General features: G+C 47.6%; 1 protein-coding gene across 1 annotated transcript in view; it reads left to right on the top strand.

The window, feature by feature from the left end:
• Positions 1-3,460: 3,460 nt before the first annotated feature.
• The window catches only part of Scn11a (sodium voltage-gated channel alpha subunit 11), a 67,043-nt gene continuing 53,390 nt past the window's right edge, over positions 3,461-17,113 (top strand). The window contains exons 1-6 of the mRNA XM_027415551.2: positions 3,461-3,727; positions 7,811-7,929; positions 10,235-10,327; positions 11,253-11,381; positions 14,119-14,213; positions 16,305-16,478. Of these exons, the coding sequence (XP_027271352.1) occupies positions 3,461-3,727; positions 7,811-7,929; positions 10,235-10,327; positions 11,253-11,381; positions 14,119-14,213; positions 16,305-16,478 (877 nt within the window). The remainder of the gene's footprint in view (positions 3,728-7,810; positions 7,930-10,234; positions 10,328-11,252; positions 11,382-14,118; positions 14,214-16,304; positions 16,479-17,113) is intronic.

The raw sequence follows: 17,113 nt of genomic DNA, 5'->3' as shown, positions 1-17,113 counted from the left end.
GTTCTTCATTTATCAAAACTTGAGTAGCAGCTACTGAATTGTCTGTTGGAAAGATGAGGATGGAATTTGCTGACGGTTACGTCTCCACCTTCTCTGGTCCTTCCTGTTTTCTCACTTGTATTTTGCTGCCTATTTGTTAATGTTTTTATTAGTGTGCACTGACTGCACAGCGCAGTGGGTATCACTATTTTCATACATGCACACAATACCCTTGATCCTATACAGCTGTCTCTCCTACCCTCCACACATCCCTTTCCTCAGTAGTCACCCTTTTATGACTTGGTCCCCAGCCCAGATCCCACATATAAGGGGGGGGGGGGAATGGAGTGTTTGTCTGAGTCTGGCTTATCTCGATGAACATGGTAATCTCTGTGCAATCTGTCTTGCTGCAGGCAGTGTATTTTCCTTTTCATTTATTGTTGAACAACACACATGTATTTCATTGAAAGATATGCTTATTCATTGCTGAACTTTGAGGTAGAGTCCCAAGCTGTATATTGTGAATGATGCCCCAGGGACTGTGGATGTGCAGATGTCTCTGTTGGGTGCTGTCTTTGGGTCATGAGGATGTAAATTTAGCAGTGCTCTATCTGGTCCACACAGTAGTTCTATTTTTTTTGGATGCTCTGCATAGATCTCCACAGTGATTTAACTACTTTCCATTCCCACCGGCAGTGTGAGGTAAGCTCTCTATCCATTATCTATCTATCTATCTATCTATCTATCTATCTATCTATCTCTGTCTGTCTATCTATCTATCATCTGTTGTACTGGGGATTAAACTCAGGGCCTCACACTTGGTAGGCATACACTCCACCAATGAGGGGTAGCTCTAGCCTTAGATGGAATCTCAATGTGTCTTTGATTGACGTTTCCCTGGTGGTTAAAGACAGTGAACACCTTTCTTTAGCCACTTGCCCCCCCTCTTTTGAGAGCCATATGTAAAGCCCTACACTTTACTCACTTGTTGGTTGGCTTATCTCTTCACTTGGTGTACTTCTACAATGCTGGGCGTTAACCCTATGTTGGATAAATGGCCAGGAAAGATTTTCTCCCATACTGTAGCTCTCTGTTCACTGTTTAGTTTTCCACTGTTATAAGATGTAATTCCAGTTTTCACTTTTTGATAGTATTTTCTGAGATACTGGAGTCCTTTTCAGAAGGGCCCTCATATCTCCCTCAGTCCTTTGTTGTGTGTAGCTATAATATGGCATGGGGAAGCTCTCATCTGGTCATGCGTAAATGCCTCCTATACATGTATGTCCATATCTTTTCCAGGACTTGGGAGGGTGTTTTTTTGTTTTTGTTTTTGTTTTTGTTTTTTAGACACCATTTCCCTAGATACTTTTCTGTGTCTTTAACACAAAAATATGTAAAACTTGTCTTTGATTTTTGAGACCGAATGTCACATAACCCAGGCTAGCCTCAAACTCAACTATGTAGCCAAGGATGAACTTGAACTTCAGATCTTCTTGCCTCCACCCTCTAGAGTTCTTGTATATTCTGTTCATAATTTCTTAGTGTTTTCTTTATTACTGTCTCGTTGCTCTAACTCATCACTTGTGTTCATGTCCTGGGACACTCTTCTGCTTGAGCTGGTCCCTAGAGGGGGCAGGGCTTTCTACTCAAATATTTTACTGGCTCAATGAGTATTTCATACCCAAGACTTGCTTTTGCTTTTTTTTTTAAATATCTATCTTTTTATTGAATTTCTCATTTATATTTTGTCTTTCTTAACTTGTCCCACTATCTTTCTGTATTGTTTTGCAATACATTGACCTTTAAAGAACTAGTTGCTTTGAATTCTTCATACAGCATCTCATCCATTGCAATGTCTCTTGGGTCAGTTGCTAGTGAACCGCTAACCCCTGGAACAACCCTGCAACCTTGCTTCGTTTTACTTATTATAGTCAAATGTTGGGATTAATTGCTGTGTTGGAAGAGACATATTTTCTACTTTAAAATTTTTTAATTTTTAGAAATGTTTTGTTTTATATGTATGGTGTTTTGCCTGCATGTATGTCTGTGTGCCACATGCATGAAGTGCCATGGAGGCCGGAAGAGGGAGTTGGATCCCTTGGAACTAGATTTAAGGATAGTGATGAACTGCCATGTGGGTGCTGGGAATTGAACTCTGGAAGAGCAGTCAAGAGACCATAGCCACTGAGCCGTCTCTCCAGCCCCATATTTTCTACTTTCATGTGAGTCTTTTTAGAAACAGTCTTCTCTGGAAGATGTGACCGGAGGTTTGTGCTCTTGTGAAGTGTTGAAGAGGTTTCAAACTGTGTTTTGTAGTAGTTTCCTTGGTACTTTTTAATCAAAAATTTACCGCATCCCCCATCTCCCCCCACCCCCCCACCCCGCCCTCACCTATGTTGGACAGCACGGTGTGAAAATTAGTTAGAGGACAACTTACTAGAGTTGGTTCTTTCCTTCTACCACATGGTCTGGGGGAGTGGACCCAGACTGTCAGCCTTGGGGACAAGCATATTTACCCACTGAGCCATCTCTCCAACCCCCTTGTTACTTCTTTTGAGTAAATTAATACATTTTCAGTCAGTATCAGCTGGGCTAGATCCTGAGGGCACTTCTTTTTCTGTGGGTCTCACAGGAGCATGTTTTTACAGCATGACAAACAGATATACCATGGTCAGTGTGTTCCATTGCCTGTAATTCCAGTTCTGGTTTCAGTAGCAGTGTATTTTCCAAAGGACTATTGTCGTGCCCTGTGCTGTGGACAGACAGGCGCCAGGCCCCCGGTCTTTGTTCTTTTTGTCTGCTCTGCAGTTGCTGCAGGATTTAGTCTCCTGGCCATCAGACATATTTGGAGTCTGGTCATCAGTTTGGTGCTTTTATCTCCCCTATTCTTTTAGGGGAGGTGAATATTGATTGAAGGTGATTGTGTGACAAGATGCTTACTCTTGGGGCTGGAGAGATGGCTCATTGGTTGAGAGCATTTGTTGCTTTTCCAGAGGACCAGCTTACAATGTATATACACAGGACCTTTTAAAAAAATTATTTATTTTTATTTTGTGTACATTGGTGTTTTGCCTATATTTATGTCTATATGAGGGTGTCAGAGTTACAGACAGTTGTGAGCTGCCATGTGGGTGCTAGGAATTGAAGCCGGGTCCTCTAGAAGAGCGGCCAGTGCTCTTAACCTCTTGAGCCATCTCTCCAGCCCCACACAAGACCTTTTCTACAACATGAAAAGCATACAGAATACAAAGTGCCCCGGTCTATCCTTCCGGTCTGTATCGATTCTGTGCCCTAAGCTTCTACTGTGACCATATGGTAGCCTTTTCTGGTCTGCAGAACAGACATCCAAGCTTTGTCATTTCAGCATCCATTTCTGTAGAACTCCAGGACGCTATCCCTTGAGAGCCAACTGCAGAGAAGCCGAGTTCCATCCCTATCCTGAGAACTCTGTTTCCACCACGTCTCTGTCCCAAGGGTGCAGATGGAGGACAGGTACTACCCAGTGATCTTCCCAGACGAGCGGAATTTCCGCCCCTTTACTTCTGACTCCCTGGCTGCAATAGAGAAGCGAATCGCCATCCAGAAGGAGAAGAAGAAGTCCAAGGACAAGGCAGCTGCTGAGCCCCAGCCTCGGCCTCAGCTGGACCTAAAGGCCTCCAGGAAGTTGCCAAAGCTTTACGGTGACATTCCCCACGATCTGATAGCGAAGCCCCTGGAAGACCTGGACCCATTCTACAGAGACCATAAGGTACTTCCACACAGTCCTGGGGTGTCCCTGCCTGCACTCACAACTGTGTTACTGGTTCTTGGGGTGTGTGGGAGGCAGGCCTCACTTCTCCTCTGCTGTCACCCTGTCTTTGTAGCTCTGAGAAACAACGTGGGGTCTTATCTGCTGGTCTAATGCTTGTGCTGGGAGGGAGATGAGGCAGAAAGGTTCAAAGGTCAACACAGGAAACAGGCATGTCTGACAGAGCATGGCAGGCAGGGAAGGGAGGTCAGGCCACCACTCCAGACTGGCTCATGCCTCCAGACACTTCCTGTCTCTAAAGTGGGTACAAATGGCTGATCTCCCCACCCCAAGGCAAGGTGTGCTGTGGAATCACTCTACAGATTGTAAATTATATTGACGTCAACAATTAATAATAGCTCTGCAAAGGGATGCCCATTTCAGCCAGAGTGGCATCTCAAAAAACATTTGGTCAATAGGCTTTCTAGACTGTGGAGTGAGATTAACGACAGTCAAACTGATAATTGATTCAAAGTAGGCACCTTTGATGAAGGCTAAGTACATGTTAATCAAGCGGGCACATTTGAATTATATGCCAACCCCATGTGAAAATATGGAAGCCTCCATGGTTTATCTACTACATGTAATTCTGCCTTTTAACTTTATTACATTCATTTGTCGTGTGTGTGTGTGTGTGTGTGTGTGTGTGTGTCCATGTGCCATGGCATACGTGCAGAGGTCAGGGAACAAGATTTTGGGGTTGGTTCTCTCCTACCACATTTGTCCTGGGATCAACTTCAGGTTGTCAGGCTTGGCGAGTACCTTTGACCTGCTGAGCCATCTCACCATCCCTCTATCTAATTCTTCTTTTTCCAAATTAGTTTTTGTTTATGTGCATGGTGTTGTGTCTGTCTGTGTGTGTCTATGTACTATGTGTGTGCGGTGCCCACAGAGGCCAGAAAAGGGGGTGAAATCCCCTGGAGTTGGAGCCTGGGGGGATTTTTAGTGTAATGACTGTGGTGCCAAGAGCATCTTTTGCTGACAGCAAGGGAACCCTGATCTCTCAAAGAGTGGTTGCCTGGGTCCGTGCCCTTTAAGTGGAAACAGCAGAGCTGCCAGACCAAACATGGATGGGGAAGGACCACTTAGAGCAAACGTGGAGTACATGTGGGAGGGAGGGAGAGATAGAAAAAAGCACTCATTTCTCCTTTTCATTGTTCCCCAGAATCTCAGGTGCTTCTGGGGGCATGGTTGTCATGGAAGATTTGGTAGGGAGAATCTTCTCTCTGCCTTAGAGCTGGGTAGGAAGCCTACAGGACAAGCAATAGCTTTGTGAGGGGCTGACTCTGGGGGGGCAGGCTCTGGTTTTAGGGCCATCACTTCTTAGCCTGGGCTCAGCCTTTGAACTGGAAGGCAAGGCTTTTGTTTTGAGCCCAGCACACCCTTGATCTTATGTGGCATGTGTACTCAGCATTCATGTGAGAGCACAGTGCCTTAACGATGAGGAACCCCAAAGTTTATATGGTCAAACAGCCCAAACAGCCAGGACCCAATCTGAAGACTTAATTAGTTCTCCGCAACTTAGGCCCCGCTCCCTCCTGCGGAAGAAAGAAGTAGAGACGTGTCAGAAGCCGGTCGGAGGAGCTGGACCCTGTCCTAGTCGTTAAAGCCCTGGCAAGTGTTGTGAAAGGCACCATTAGCCGTAATATTTAAAGCAGGGAGAGGAAACAGTGATACAACTAAAGTGTACAGGAGCTCCCCCGTCATCAGGGGTGTCTGTCCTCAAAGAAGAGGTTGCTCTGCCCTGGAAAGGCGTTTACTCAAAGGAAGGCACAGGACCCTTCTAAGAAGTCTTGGCTCACAGGCTCCTAGCACCAAAGGAACCCCATGGCCCATTTCATGTGTTGTGTGGGGTAAGACAGGCACTCTGGCCATGCTTTCTCTTGCAGACAGATCGGTGTGTCCAGCAACTCACCGATGGGAGGGAGGTGGCTACAATGAGCTGGTATAGAGCCAGAGTAGAATTTCTCTTCCAGCTCTGGGCCTGCCCGTCTTATCTGAGAACAGGCTAGACCACAGGTCAAGTGGGATTTCCCCTAACACCAGAGGAGCAATGGGGTGGGAGACAGGAATGGCTCTCTCTCTGTAAGGCTTTTGTGACTGTTGGCCTCTGGACAGGTAGGAGAGCTGATCTACTGTTAAATAGAAAGGGGGGCTTGGGGCAGATTGTAGAAACTAGTGAGTGACAAGCTCTGTCCAGGGCTACTTTGTTCCCAGAGCCCAGAGACACATTAGGAAGAACTGGATATAGTATGTGTGCTGGTTAGTTGTTTGTCAACTTGATACAACCTAAGACCACCTGGGAAGAGGAAAAATTAGTTGAGAGAATGAATGTCCCCATCAGAATGGCCAATGGACAAGTCTGTGGGGGCATTTTCTTGATTAATGATGGATGCAGGAGGGCGCAGCTCCCTGGGTGGGTGGCCCTGGGGTGTGTAAGAAAACAAACTGGGCAAGCCATGGAGAACGAGCCAGTAAACACCGTTCCTTCATAGCTTCTGCTTCAGTTCCTGCTTCGTGTCATGATGGACTGGGATGTGTAAGCCAAGTAAACCCATTACTCCCGAGTTCCTTTTGGTAATGAGCTTTATCACAGCAACACAAAGGAAACTAAGATAGCCCACTGGGCTCTTTAGATGTGGGAACTCATCATTTGGCAGGTCCGTCCTGTGTCTAACATCTGTGGACCTACCCAGTAAGGGCCAGCTGAGCCCCAGTCACAGACAGAGGCAACACGGCCATGCCTAGGGCAGTACCCCTTCCTTCCTCAGGTAAGGGCCACAGATAGGTTTGCTGTGCTTGTGTCGGGGAGGAGAGAGTGAGGTCTTTGTATGTTAGTTACTCTTCTTGTGGTTGTCATCAGACACCTGACAGGAAGTCACTCAGTTGAGGAAAGGTTCTTTTGACTTCACCCTGTGGGGCTACAGTCTGTGAGGCCAAAGGTCATAGTGACTGGAGCCTGAGGTGGCTGGTCACATCTCATTCACAGTGAGGAAGCAGGGAGCCAAATGCTGCTGTTCAGCTCATTTTCTCTTTTTTACTCAGTCAGGATCCCAGGCCATGGATGGTGTCACCACATTTGGGATCCCAGTGCCACCCACACTTAGGATGGGTCTTCCCACCTTAATCAACACAGTGTAGAGAATCCTTCACAGAGATGTGCAGAAACTTACATAATTCCAGATACTGTCCACTCAGCAGTCAGCATCATACATGACACTACATCACGCTTGGTATCCTTTCCCCCTGGAAGATTCTACATTTATTTGTTCAATCAATCAATCAATCAATCAATCAATCAATCAATCAGTCAGTCAGTCAATTAATCAATCAATCAATTAATTTTAGTGAGTGTGTGTTGTATACAAGTGCATGTCTTAGCACATGTGCAAAGGTCAGGGGACAACTTGCCAGAATCGGTTCTTTCCCACCATCATATGGGTCCTCAGGATGGAACTGCGGCCTTCGGACTTGGTGGTAAGCACCTTCCCCTGTGGAGCTCTCTCACCAGCCCCGGGAATATCTTGAAGGTTAGGAACAGATCGGTAATTTCATTAGAACTGTTCAGACCTGCTTTGTAAAGGTACAGACTCTAAGTCTCTTTGTATCATAAGACAAACACAAAAACGTCTTTGAGAATGGTAGTAACTTAAGATGCCTACTATGTGTGGCTGTTGCAGCTCGGTGCCTACGTGGGCTCCTTCTAGTCCTGCTCCACACAAGCATATGTGAAGATCCATATCAGAGGTTTGCTTGCCCAGGTATGACCCCACACCCTGCTTTCTGTAGCTTCAGGACTGCGGTCCTCAGCATGTACTGTAATGTCACACACAGCCCACAGCACACTAGTGTTGAAGTCAAGATCATGTAATAGGAGCTGTTGGCCTCCAGAATCACAGGGTAGCTGGTCAATAATTCTACCACCAGAAGCTGCGGTTACTAGTCAGGTTTCAAGATGTGGTTCCCCAGAATTTTCTCCAGATGTGTTCTTGAAGAGTGTTGTTTTGTCAATGTGTTAATTTCTGTGTTGTGATTTCTTCGCAGACATTCATGGTGTTGAACAAGAAGAGGACAATATATCGTTTCAGTGCCAAGCGGGCCTTGTTCATTTTGGGGCCTTTCAATCCCGTCAGAAGTTTAGTGATTCGGATCTCTGTCCATTCATATCCTTTCCCTAGGTCCAGGCTTCGGGAAGCCCCAGGGGTCTGTGTGTGTACTGTTGTTATTAATCTGAATCAGGGTGTTGTAGCCCAAGCTGTCCTTGACATCCCTATGGAGCAGGGGGTGACCTCAAACTATATCTCTTTGACCTCCACCTACCAACTTCTGGGACTATTGGAATGCACCTCCACACAGTTTATGCAGTGCAGGGAACTGAACACAGGGCTTCTATCTGATAGATGAGCCTCGTCCCAGCTCCAATTTCAGTGGAAGCAAATAGTCCTTGTTCCCAAAGTGCTATTACAGTGGGTCTGGCGCTGTGTGGGGCGGTGTGTGTGAGCAGCTGTGGCCCAGGAGACAGACCCATAGGCTCTCGATTCCAAGTGACTGCAGAAACAGCAGGACAGATGGACACTGCAGAGCCAGGGAGGCATCAGAACGGCTTCCACAAGCAGTGGCATCTTAGAGATGCTATGTGCTATCTGCACACTGGCAGCCTGTGCACACTGAGCCGATAGATGGACTCTGATGGACCTGTACAGTGTCTGCAGCATCTCGGAGACTTTTTCTGGCGTCGAGGGTCCTATTTTCAGCTTTTCTCTAAAAACAAACCCCCATCCCACAGGCTGGGGAGATGGCTTAGCTAGCTGGTCAAGCGTTTGCTACATGAGTGTGAGGACCAGGGTTCAGATCCGCGGCACCCACATTAATGCTAGGCAGCCGTGACAGTCTGCCTGCAATCCCAGCTCTGGGATCCTCAGAGCAAGCCCTCTGGTTACATTAGCTGAATGGGTGACTTCTGGGTTCAATGGATAGACCTTGCCTCAGTGTATAAGGTGGGAGTGACTGAGGAAGACACCTGAAGACAACACAGATATGCACCATGGCACACATAGCGCCCCTGTCCACATTTGAACCGCACACATACGCACATGCATTTTACACACACACACACACACACACACACACACACATTCGTGCATGCTCATGCATACCAAACATTTGTGTACACGCAAACAGAAACCTCTTGCTAGGCTAAGCTTGCATTCCTCCCTGGCAAGACCGGTGTATCGAGAGGCCTCTGCCTCTTGTGGAGGATTGTGCTGGCTATCTCACCCCATCCCCCACCCTATAAAGCCCGAGGTGGCTCAGTTGATGTGACCTTCTAGACTCTTAAGATGTAGACCTTTTGGACTCAGATTTTGAGGACAGAGACATGGGGATTATTAAGCATTCTTGTGTGTGGAGGTAGCTGAGAGGCTAGGTCATTGTACCAGTGAGAGAGAAGGCCAGTGTGCACTAGCACACATAGACCTACTGCTGAGAATGGTAGTCAGTATTTAGGTTGGTCCCCTGGAAGCAGGGTCTGTGTAGGGGACTCCTGTTTAAGTGATTTAGTAGAGAACTCTCTGGAGAAGGAAGAAAGAACGCAGGCTGGAAAAGAGGAAGGGCTGAGAAGGCTGATGGTGTACTCAGGGCAGAGCACTGAGCAGGCTGGGGGGGTGTACTCAGGGCAGAGCACTGAGCAGATTCGGGGGGGGTACTCAGGGCAGAGCACTGAGCAGACTCAGGAGGTACTCAGGGCAGAGCACTGAGCAGGCTGGGGGGGTACTCAGGGCAGAGCACTGAGCAGACTCGGGGGTTACTCAGGGCAGAGCACTGAGCAGGCTGGGGGTACTCAGGACAGAGCACTGAGCAGGCTGGGGGTACTCAGGGCAGAGTACCTTTTTAGCATGCAGGATGTTCTGGGACTTGTCCTCCTGCACTGCCAGGGGACGGTATGAGCATGTGTCAAGCAAGGCTGCAGTCCCAGCTAAGCCTGACTCTGTGGGGAGTTTCTAGAACACAAGACACCAGGTTTCATGTAGCCCAGGCTGGCCTTGGACTCTCTGTGGCCCAAGGATGATGTTGAGGTACAGATGCCTCTCTGTTCTCCCTGGCGCCTGTGCCTGGTTCGTGCAGGGCTTGGGGATTGAGGCCAGGGCTTTGTGCATGCTGGGTAAACTCTACCAACTGAGCCACCTACACCTCCGACTCAAGGACAGATTTTTTTTTGTTTTATTTTTTTATTTTTTTAAGTTTTTTAAAATCTCTATCAGCCAGATGTGTGGGAGTGTAGTTCTTCAGATGAGGGGCTGCTGTTTAGCAGGGAGCCTCCTCCAGAGGAGGGGAGAAGCCGGAATTGTTTGGCGCCAACTCTTGCATGCAAGCAGCTCAGAGGTCCCCATCACAATGGCTGTCCCCATCCCCATCTGCTCTCGGGGTTGTCGGGTCCCACAGGGTGTGCACCTTAACCAGCCCTGCCACGCTCTTCAGCATGCTCATCATCTGTACAGTGCTCATCAACTGTATGTTCATGGCTAATTCTGGGGACGGAAGTTTACTCATGGAAATTTCCGAGTGAGTACTGTCCCTGCATCCACGTGCTCTAAAGTTTTTCTTCTTTAGAAGCCTGGCTAAGGGGCTGGGGATGTGGCCCGGTTGGTAGAGTGCTTGCCTCAAGTCCACGAAGCCCTGGGTTCCGTCCCCGGGACTAAATAAGCCACTGCTTTTGAAGAAGAGCCGGGTTCAGACCCCAGCACCCGCATTGGATAGATCACAACTGCTCTAGGGGATCTGACGCCCTCTTCTGGCCTCTGAATGCACCTACATTCATGTGCGCATGCCCACACATATACATTCCCACATAAATAGAGTAAAAATAAACCTTTTTTTTTTTTTTCTTTCCGAGACAGGGTTTCTCTGTGGCTTTGGAGGCTGTCCTGGAACTAGCTCTTGTAGACCAGGCTGGCCTTGAACTCACAGAGATCCGCCTGTCTCTGCCTCTCAAGTGCTGGGATTAAAGGTGTGCCCAGCATCATTTTTTATCTTTTACTTTCAACTCTTATTTTTCCTGTATTTAGAGTATTTATTTTATTTTTACTTATGTATTTTATGTGTATGTGTGTTTTGCTTGTATGTATGTCTGTGTACCACATGGAGGCCAGAAGAGGGCATTGGATCCCTCTTACAGATTGCCGTCAGCCTCCATGTAGGTTCTGGGAACCGAACTCTGCTCCTCTGGAAGAGCAAACAGTGCTCTTAACCTCTGAGCATCTCTCCAGCCCCTTTGACTCTCCTGTTTCTACCCCATCCGGCTGGTGCTGGGACTACAGGCATGCACCAGCAAGCCTGGTTTATGTGGTACCATGGGTGGGGTGTGGGTGGGTGGGAGTCAAACCCAGGCTTCATACACGCTAGGCGAACACCCACCTGCTGAGCGGCATCCTCAGTGTGGTTCTTTTCTTTTCTCATCCCTTCTTTTTACGAATGATTTGTTTTGTAGGTACATCTTTACTGGGATTTATATTTTAGAAGCCGTGATTAAAATATTGGCAAGAGGCTTCATCCTGGATGAGTTTTCTTTCCTCCGAGACCCGTGGAACTGGCTGGATTTCATTGTCATTGGAACAGCGTAAGAGTGCTGAAAGATTTTGTCGGGAGACTCTCAGGGTGGGAAAGAAGGCTCCCTGTGGGCCTCTGTGTAGATTCACAGGATTGGGTGAGGTGACCCAAGGTTGCCTGAGTCCCTCAGTGGGGCACTGGTTGATTCTGAACAACACCAGGAAGCTACTGGGCCAGGGGCCTCCAGGCACACACCCATCGCTCATGTTGTCACTCACTGACCAACAGTGACCTCTTGATAGCCAGCCTCTCTAAGTACAGGGTTGTAGAAACAAAACACAAAACAACAGAAAGGTGTGGCCCTCACCACCACAATGCTCACAGTTCAGAGGAAGACAGGATTAATGATGATTACAATACGGTGGAAGGTTACCAGGACAGGGCTGCACACGCGTGGGTGTCAGAGCACCGAGGGAGGACCAAGGACTCTCTGGCAAGGATCTTTGGCTACTGTGAGACCACAAAGACTTTCTTCAGCAAGTTTTCTAGCTTGGGCTTCTAAGTTTAATTTTGAATTAATTGCTGCATATGGCATGATATGATTTCCTACTTGGTGCTTTTGTGTTACAGTCCATGGCCCAGTGTGTGTGAATGTGGTGTGTATGTGGTGTATATGTGTGTGTGTGTGTGTGTGGTCTGTGCTGTGTGTGTGTGGTGTATATGTTTGTGGTGTGTATGTGTGTGGTGAGTGTGTGTAGTGTATGTGTGTGGTGTGAGTGAGTGTGTGTGGTGTGTGTGTGGTTTGTGTGAATGTGTGGTGTGTGTGTGTGTGTGGTGTGTGTGAATATGTGTGGTGTGTGTGTGTGAATGTGTGTGGTGTGTGTGTGTGTGGTGTGTGTGGTGTGTGTGCGTGCATGTGTGTGTGTGTGGTGTGTGTGTGTGTATGTGGTGTGTGTGGTGTGTGTGTGTGTGTGGTGTGTGTGTGGTGTGTGTGTGTGTGTGTGTGTGTGTGTGTGTGTGTGTGGTGTGTGTGTGTGTGTGTGTGTGTGTGTGTGGTGTGTGTGTGTGGTGTGTGTGTGTGTGTGGTGTGTGGTGTGTGAATGTGTGTGTGTGTGTGTGTGTGTGTGTGTGTGTGTGTGTGTTTAGGGGACAATGGCAAGACTCTGGATTGGTCAGATGGGACAGTCACAAAAGATCTTAAAAACTAAGCCAAGGGTTTCATTCAGTCATCATGCTGAGGGTAAGAGGAAGGAAACTGTGAAGGGTTTTAAGCAAGCGAATGAGATTTTTTGTTTGTTTGGTTTGGTTTTTGAGACATGTTTTGCATGCACACACATGTATGTAGAAGCCAGAGATTGATGTCAGGAACCATGCTCTCCTGTCTTATTCATTCAGTAAGAGTCTCTCAATCAAACCCAGAGTTCACGGGTGTGGTTAGTCTTCTGAGGCTGGAATTTAGGTGGGCTACCATGCCCACTGTCCTACAGTTTCTATGGCTGTGAGGAGACACCAGGGCCATGGCAACTCTTACAAAGGAAAACATTTAATTGAGGTGGTGGCTTACAGTTCAGAGGTTCAGTCCATTATCGTCACGGCAGGAAACATGGCGGCGTGCAGGCTGACATGGCTCTGGAGAGGTAGTTGAGTGTTCTGCATCCAGATCTGAAGGCAGCAGGAAGAGACTGAGTCACACTTCCTCCAACAACGCCACACCTGATCCATCAAGGCTGCGCCCCCTAACAGTGCCACTTCCTATGCGTCTGTGGGGGTCATTTTCTTTCAATCACCACATCCACCCAACGGAGATCCAAACCCTGGTCCTCATGCTTGCAGGAAAAGCATTGTAACTACTGAGTCACCTCCCCAGAACTCCCACCCCACCCAACTTTTTGTGCTACAGAATGTACATGGAGGTCAGAGGGCAACTTCTGGGGCCTGTCTTGTTACTGCTGCACTGCATATTCCAGGCTAGCAGACCTGTGAGCTTCTCAGTGATCCTCCTGCCTCTGCCTCTTACATGGCCATAGGACTGCAGGGATTACAGATGTGCAATGCTGCGTCTGGCTTCTTACGTGGGTTCTGGACATTGAACTCAGGTTTTCAAGTTTGCATGTCCAGTGCCTTTACCCCCTGGGCCACACCACAACCTCATTTTGAATCAGTTGTGGATGATTCAAGGTGAGTGTAGAAATTGTTCCTGGAAATAAACACTGTTTTGATACTCAAATGATAGAGTCAATAAAATAAAAAATCAAGCCAGCGTGACAATAGTACACTACCTGTTACATAGTACCAGGCAGTGTGGCTAGCGTTGCCTATATTTTCCCTGTTTCTGTCACAGAGTCATTAGAGGCAGCTGCTATTCATCTGAGTTTTATGTTTGAAGATCACTGTTTATGTGCTCCCGGCCTTTGTCGGTGTGACTCGGTGATTAAGAGCGTGGGTTCCAGGGCAGGGGAGATGGCTCAGTGGGGAAAGTGCCTGCTGTGCCTGCTGTGCAAGTAAAAGACTGATTCCAGGCCCCCACAAGAAAGCAGTTGTTTGTGGCAGCATGTGTGTGCAACACCAGCTCTGTGAGACTGATTTTCCCAGAGTCACACATTCTCCCAGAGAATGATCCCCGGGGCATGCCCATCAGCTAGTCCAGCCTGACTGGTAAGACCTGGGCTCAGTGAGAGGCCCTGTTTCAAAAATTCAGGTGGACAGAGATTGAAGAAGACACCGCCACCAATCTCTGGCCTTCCTGGAATGTATGACCCAGCAGTGGTACCCAGCAACCTGGGCTCTCCCTGTCTTCTGTCTCCTAGGGTCGCAACGTGTTTCCCAGGTACCAAAGTCAATCTTTCAGCTCTTCGTACCTTCCGAGTGTTCAGAGCTCTGAAAGCAATTTCTGTGGTCTCAGGTAAGACACTTCCAGTACTGACTCTTAGCTAAAATGTTCTCTGACATTAAGACATTTCCAAATGGGGGTCTGGAGAGATGGGTCCGCACTTGGGAGCCCTTGCTGCTTTTCCACTGGGTGGGTTCACAGCCACCTCTCTGGTTTTGCTGTTATGAAGGACACCACACCAACAGACGTCTCTGCTGCATGTTGACTTTGGGTAATCATACACCTAGGAGTGATATAGCAAGGTTGCATGGTGGTCCTCCGTTTAGGTTTTGAGGGTCCTCTGTGTTGATTTTCATAGTGTCTGCATTAAATTGATATTCCCACCAGCAATGGACAAGGATCTCTTCTTCTTCCACACGTTCTCATCAGCCCCTCTCTTCATTCCTCCCCGTCCTCCTCCCTCCCTTTCTCCCTCCCTTCCTTCTCCCCTCCCAGTTCTTCTTTTCCACCACCCAGTCTCTCCCTCCAGATTTCCTTCTCTTCACCCTAGCTGGGCTGGGCAGTGGTGGCGCACGCCTTTAATCCCAACACTTGAGAGGCAGAGACAGAAGGATCTCTTGAGTTCCAGGACAGCCGGGGCTACACAGAGAAACCCTGTCTCCAAAAACCAAAAACCAAAACACTCAGTGTCCTCAGCCATGGGGAATGCAAGTAGAACGCTCCCTGAGAGAAAAATACTATCTTCAGGGGATATGAGTGTGTCAGGACACTGAGTGTTTTTTCCATACACAGATCAGCCATTTGATTTTGAAGCAGCAGGAGCCAGTCACAACCAACACAATCCAGCATGTGTTACTGCTTTGAAGTGGGAATTATAGGCACTGTGATTTCTTCTTAATTCCCTGGACTATTAGCAAGATCGGAATCAGACACAGCCAGTCTCTGAATGCGCTTCTCACAGTGACCTGCTAAGAAAAAGTGATTTTTTTTTTAAAAAAAAAAAACATTTGTTTTGAGAAAAGGGACTTGATAACATGAAAATTTTGTATTTCTTCTTCTGTTTAAAACTGTCATCAAATCATTCTATTACAGCGCTATTTTTAAAGTATGATTTGAAAAATGAAAATACACTTAATTTAAAATCTCTTGTTTAGTTCATTTGCCCACTTAGTCACTGGACGGTTTTATCAGTGCTTAATTTTTTGAGTTCTTTGTAGCTTCTCCATGCTACTCTTCTGCAGCTGTACAGCTGGCAGAGGTCTGTTCCCATTCTGTAAGCTGCCTCGAAACTTGGCTGGTTGTTCCTTTGCTGCTGTTCCTGGAACAGAGCCTTCAGCATCTTTTCCTGAGTGCCATTGCCTACGCTTGTATCAGGAATTATTTCCCGAATTTTTCTCTAGCAGGTTTAGAGATTTGGGTCTTGCAAATAAGGTCTCTAATCCGAAGCTGTTTAGCCCCAAATAAACACACTGACACATATATTAATTAGAAACTGTTTGGCTGATGGCTCAGGCTTCCTACTGGCTAGCTCTTTCTTAATTTTCAACCCATAACTATTAATCTATGTATTTCTACATGGCCTTATCTTACCAGAGAATGTCCGGAGTGTCCTATCTTCTCGGTAGCTACATGGCGTCTCCCTCAAGGCTTCTCTCTGTGTCCTCTCCCAAGCCTTTTCCTTGTCTGGTAGCCCCGCCTATGCTTCCTGCCTGGCTACTGGCCAATCAGTGTTTTATTCATGAGCCAACAAGGGAAACATAGATACAGAAGGACGTCCCCCATAGATACAGAAGGACATCCCCCATCGAGTACAAATCCAGTTTTGTTCTGTGAGTGGACCGCCAGCTTCCCCAGCAACATTTATTGAAAAGGCAGACATTCCTTTTCTGATGTTTGTCTTCAACATCTTTGTCAAAAATCGGGTGGCTGTACCTGTGTGGCTGTGTTTCCAGGTCCCGAATTCTTTCTGGTTGGTGTCAGTGCCTCCTCTGGCTGCCTTCGTTACTGTGGCTCTGTCATGCAATTTGAGATCAAGTATGGCGATGCTGACAGTGTGTCTCTTACCACACAGCCTCCCAGACCTCCATTCATCCCTCCTTGACCCTTGCCTATGTCTGGTCAGGGGCTGAAGGTTGTTTCTCCCCAACTGTCTCATCCCCTCAGGTCTGAAGGTTATTGTTGGGGCCCTGCTGCGCTCTGTGAAGAAGCTGGTAGATGTCATGGTTCTCACTCTCTTTTGCCTCAGCATCTTTGCCCTGGTTGGTCAGCAGCTCTTCATGGGAACTCTGAACCGGAGATGTATTAAGGACAACTGTGGCCCCAACTCTACATCCAACAGTGAGTTCCCTTTGGTTTGTGCCTGGTTGACTTGCTCCCCATTTGTACCGTCTGATTACACTATCCTTAGGAGCAAAGGGAGACTATCCACCCCGGACTTCACACACACACACACACACACACACACACACACACACTTTGTGGAGAATTCCTTCATTCTCTGAGTTTCTCTGGGGAAGGGAAATCTCAGGTCTACAAGAGCAGTGACTGCTCCCTTTGACGTAAGAGCTCAGTCCTTTGACTCAGCATGGTTTTCAGAGGGAGTTCAGAACTCCTGGGTTTGGCCAAAGGGAACAAGACCCCTCCCCACTTCAAGTATTATTATTATTATTATTATTGCAATGTGGATGCTTTTTCGGTGCCTACCTTCTCTGCCCCGAGGTCAGGTCAGACACACTCCTCTTTGATGATCCTGAACTTCATGTAGTTGGGTTCTCTTCACATGGTCATGGCCGAGTCACGTCTGGCTTTTCCGTGGGGCTGGCCATCTGGTCCACGGGGGGAGGGGGGGTGATGAATGTTCCGTGTGGTCACGTGGTGATGGCGATGGCCCATCCTCTTGTTCTCCTTCCTTCCTCCTTTCCTCTCCACCCCCTCACTTTCTAAGGCTCCATTCCCCTCTCAATGCCTTGTCC

The sequence above is a fragment of the Cricetulus griseus genome, chromosome 4, assembly GCF_003668045.3.
Source record: "Cricetulus griseus strain 17A/GY chromosome 4, alternate assembly CriGri-PICRH-1.0, whole genome shotgun sequence".
NCBI lineage: Eukaryota > Metazoa > Chordata > Mammalia > Rodentia > Cricetidae > Cricetulus > Cricetulus griseus.
This window is presented reverse-complemented; position numbering and strand designations above follow the sequence as displayed.